Source organism: Salvelinus fontinalis, chromosome 13 (assembly GCF_029448725.1).
Source record: "Salvelinus fontinalis isolate EN_2023a chromosome 13, ASM2944872v1, whole genome shotgun sequence".
In the NCBI taxonomy this organism is placed as follows: Eukaryota; Metazoa; Chordata; class Actinopteri; order Salmoniformes; family Salmonidae; genus Salvelinus; species Salvelinus fontinalis.
This window is the reverse complement of record NC_074677.1, coordinates 222,969-228,117: the sequence shown is the minus strand read 5'-3', so window position 1 is coordinate 228,117 and position 5,149 is coordinate 222,969. Positions and strand designations below refer to the sequence as shown.

General features: G+C 40.4%; 1 protein-coding gene across 1 annotated transcript; it reads left to right on the top strand.

Moving 5' to 3' along the window:
* Window positions 1-228: 228 nt before the first annotated feature.
* Window positions 229-4,428, top strand: LOC129867890 (regulatory factor X-associated protein-like). Its single transcript, XM_055941360.1, has 3 exons — window positions 229-991; window positions 1,318-1,428; window positions 2,729-4,428. Exons 1-3 carry the CDS (start codon window positions 557-559, stop codon window positions 2,831-2,833), a joined length of 651 nt encoding a protein of 216 aa, XP_055797335.1. The 5' UTR covers window positions 229-556; the 3' UTR covers window positions 2,834-4,428.
* The last annotated feature ends 721 nt before the right edge of the window (window positions 4,429-5,149 follow it).

Below are 5,149 nucleotides of genomic sequence, written 5' to 3'. Positions count from 1 at the left end.
AGAGAGAGACTGAGATCTAATATGATGGAGAAGGGGATAAAGTAGTTTCAAGATTATTTTGAGTAGAACGCCATTTTATATAGTCTCAAATATTTTGTTATCTTTTTTTAAGAGCAACGGGGCTGGCAAGTAGGATTTAATATCTCCATGTCTCTGGCCCACACTCCAGTACAGTAGGTGGCGGTAACGCACCATCATGTTGGATACCAACCGCTGATAAACCCCACCGAAGAAGAAGAAGAGACTCCTCCCTTGTCTTCCTTTATCTTTGTTGTGAGGATGTTTGTCTGCTAGCAAAGCATTTCGGGTATTTAGAAATACAATAATGTGATTTACTATTTTAGAACAGGTAACAGTTATAACGTTATTATTCTGTTTTTCCAGTTAACTTAGCGTGGTCCATCGCTTATTGCCAACTCACTCAGATCGACTTAAGTTAGGGAGAGTGAATGCAATGTCAAGCTAACCAGCCTGGTAGCTAACTAACGTCCAATTCTTGCGAGCCAGCTAACGTTAGCTTACAATTTGCTAGGAAGAATATATTTGATCTGAAATCATGAGTGAAGAGGAGAGTTCCACATCAGCGGGTAACGACAATAAGGACTCAAGCATTCTCCTCACCAAGGACGGACAGACGTACTACGTTGACAAGAGCGGTGTGGTCGACAGCCGAAATGTAGTCACGCCGCAAGAGTCGGACAATAACATGTTCTCCTACGACATGTATGATGCCGACGAGGAGAGCGATGTTTTGGACACCTCGGACCCGCGGGATAGCGCTGCGAGTCCCGAGGAACTCAACGACGAAGAAGGGTACGGGGACAGCGATAACATTTCAAAGACTTGTACATACGACGGTTGCACGGAAACTACGACCCAGGTAGCCAAGCAGCGGAAGCCGTGGATGTGTAAAAAACACCGCAACAAGATGTACAAAGACAAATACAAGAGGAAGAAGAGCGACCAGGCTATGTCCACTGGGAAACAAGATGTAAGACTGTATCTGACTGACACACAAACATACATACACATACACGTTGCAATATATGTGCATGATTTTGTTCAAGCCCAGTACTATTACACCTCCAACTAATCATCATATATATCTTTTTTAATTGTCCGTTATATTTAGTACAAGGCTGGAACAAAACCTTGCTGTGGATCCCCAAGACTAGGACTAGAGAGATCTGGTCTAGTCTAAACAATGTGATGGTTATACGTTGAACTGTACTGTGTGTGTGTGTGTGTGTGTGTGTGTGTGTGTGTGTGTGTGTGTGTGTGTGTGTGTGTGTGTGTGTGTGTGTGTGTGTTGATCAGGAGAGCTTGGAGGAGAGGCCTGTATCTGTGAACAAGCAGCGTCTTGGTACCGTGGGGGACCGGCCAGCCAGACCCTCCCTCATCGAACAGGTGCTTAACCAGAAGAGACTGGTGAGTCATGAACACAGATGTACGCACAGACAGACAGTAAATACTGACTGACTGACAGGCGGTAAATACTGACTGACAGACAGACCGTTAATACTGACTGACAGACGGTAAATACTGACTGACAGACGGTAAATACTGACTGACAGACGGTAAATACTGACTGACTGACAGACGGTAAATACTGACTGACTGACAGACGGTAAATACTGACTGACAGACGGTAAATACTGACTGACAGACGGTAAATACTGACTGACAGACGGTAAATATTGACTGACAGGCGGTAAATACTGACTGACAGGCGGTAAATACTGACTGACAGACGGTAAATACTGACTGACTGACAGACGGTAAATACTGACTGACTGACAGACGGTAAATACTGACTGACAGACGGTAAATACTGACTGACAGGCGGTAAATACTGACTGACTGACAGGCGGTAAATACTGACTGACTGACGGTGACTGACTGACTGACAGAAGGTTAATACTGAAAGACAGACAGGCGTCTAATGATGACAGACAGACAGACCGTTAATACTGACTGACTGACGGTAAATACTGACTGACTGGCTGACAGACAGGAGGTTAATACTGACTGACTGACGGTAAATACTGACTGACTGATGGTAAATACTGACTGACTGGCTGACAGACAGGAGGTTAATACTGACAGACAGACCGTTAATACTGACTGACGGTAAATACTGACTGACTGGCTGACAGACAGGCGGTTAATACTGACTGACTGACGGTAAATACTGACTGACTGGCTGACAGACAGGAGGTTAATACTGACTGACTGGCTGACAGACAGGAGGTTACTGACTGACTGACTGACTGACTGACGGTAAATACTGACTGACTGGCTGACAGACAGGCGGTTAATACTGACTGACTGACGGTAAATACTGACTGACTGGCTGACAGACAGGAGGTTAATACTGACTGACTGGCTGACAGACAGGAGGTTACTGACTGACTGACTGACTGACGGTAAATACTGACTGACTGGCTGACAGACAGGAGGTTAATACTGCTGTAGTTATGCCAGTTCACCCACATCTCTAGCTGTTGAAAAATAGGTCTAAATTATGAATTCAGACAATGCATTACACATCACACTAACGTTTGTTTTCTCTGTGTGTGTGTGTGTGTGTGTGTGTGTGTGTGTGTGTGTGTGTGTGTGTGTGTGTGTGTGTGTGTGTGTGTGTGTGTGTGTGTGTGTGTGTGTGTGTGTGTGTGTGTGTGCGGTATGCACTCGTGTGTGTGTGTGTGTGTGTGTGTGCTGTCCCCAGTCTCTGCTGAGGAGTCCTGAGGTGATCATGTTTCTACAGCAGCAGCAGCGTCTCCTAGCCACCCAGAGCCTCAGCCAATCACAGCCTCACTTCCAGGGCTGCTAACGGCAACAGGGGAGGGGCCAGCTTCTCTGGGTGTTCTGGAACTATTCCCGTGATTCCATCTATGATTCTGACAGGAGAAGAGACCACAGAGATCCTGTCCAATTCCTAATTCGTTAACATTACAATTAGGAAATAGAATACTAGGAAATAGAATACTAGGAAATAGAATACTAGGAAATAGAATACTAGGAAATAGAATACTAGGAAATAGAATACTAGATAATAGAATACTAGGAAATAGAATACTAGATAATAGAATACTAGGAAATAGAATACTAGGAAATAGAATACTAGGAAATAGAATACTAGATAATAGAATACTAGGAAATAGAATACTAGGAAATAGAATACTAGATAATAGAATACTAGGAAATAGAATACTAGGAAATAGAATACTAGGAAATAGAATACTAGGAAATAGAATACTAGATAATAGAATACTAGGAAATAGAATACTAGGAAATAGAATACTAGGAAATAGAATACTAGGAAATAGAATACTAGATAATAGAATACTAGGAAATAGAATACTAGATAATAGAATACTAGGAAATAGAATACTAGGAAATAGAATACTAGGAAATAGAATACTAGGAAATAGAATACTAGGAAATAGAATACTAGATAATAGAATACTAGGAAATAGAATACTAGATAATAGAATACTAGGAAATAGAATACTAGATAATAGAATACTAGGAAATAGAATACTAGGAAATAGAATACTAGGAAATAGAATACTAGGAAATAGAATACTAGGAAATAGAATACTAGGAAATAGAATACTAGGAAATAGAATACTAGGAAATAGAATACTAGGAAATAGAATACTAGATTGGCAATGAACCTTCTATTGATGAGATATAGATCAGCCATGTTGGTCAGGGAGTTGGTCAACTTATGGGTTTGCCAGTGTTGTGATGATAAGATATTGTATAAAACAATGACTTTGAATAATTTATCTGCATTGTATGTTTGTTAGCCAGCCAGTTTTAGAGGAATGATTCAATAAATGTTTTTAATTAACTACCAAAATGCCAACATTATATGCAAACAATGCAGTCAATCTACAGCCAGACACTGGCTGAAATCAGTTGATGATTGGATTTAAGACAAGTTGTAAATGTAACAGGTGCTGAAATTCACTCACAGCTTTCCAATATTATTTTTTGTGACATATTATGGTCTGGTTAAATATATTTTAGAGGTTGTTTATACAGAACGTGTATAAAAAAATCAGTATAAACTGTATTTATAACTAGTTGACAATAGTTTGTTGATAATAATTAAATTAGACAGCTTGTGATGTATCACGTTTTATTTTCCTACATAAGTAAAACCAGGGAATGCATCACCTATGCCTCTACTGCCATTCATTCCAATTACACTGGTTTTGGATTTCTCCCTGACCAAGATGGCTGCCATTTCGTTCTATTCTGGAACTTTGAGAGATTATGACATAGCTCCTCTTGTAATTGAATAGGATCTCTGTGGTCCTTGCTACCTAGGACCTGTACTCTTATCATCAATGACCGAGCTTCCATGATCAATCAATAAATAATTTACACCATACATGAACCTGTTGGTGCCAACAACATGTGTCACTCTATCAGCTAAAAACAGAAGTCATTGTATTGTTACAAGAGGACCGGTCTTGGCTTCTTGCTCAACTCTATTTTAAAACCAAACCCAACAGATACTAAACGTGAATGATAAAATTTTATTAACTTCATGCTGATAACTTGGCAGCAAATACTAGTGTGGTTGTAAAATGGCTAATTTATCAAGTCTGAATTCGCTGTCAGTTTGTTTTTACGTGTGACAATCATGCTTCTTGGCGTGCGGTTACGTGTGTGTGTGTGTGTGTTCATGCACGCCAAGAACATGGTTTCTAGAAGGTACTAATGCTTGAGAGCTACTGTGTCGTTGTGTTACGTCAGATAGCGTGACGATTTCGCCTTGAGAGACGAGGACTCCACCTGACATCAATGCTACTGTGTGTTTTGAACTCTTTAATCTGTTGTGCCGTGTGTATTCTGTATCTTGGGGTACAAGTTGTACCCCAGATCTATGATCAGATTACCTATCAATAATACTAATAACGATCGTTTAAGCCATGTTAGACCAGGGGTCGGGGTGAAAATTACAATTCTCTTCAATGCTTTTCAATGAGGAAAGTTTGGAATTTATATTACGTTTACTTTCTGAATTGACCCCAACCCTGATGTATATCCTACACAAGAATGCATTTTATCAACTGGCTACACAAAATTCTCTTCCTGCCTTGTTGAGACAAATTGCCCATGTGCGTATCTT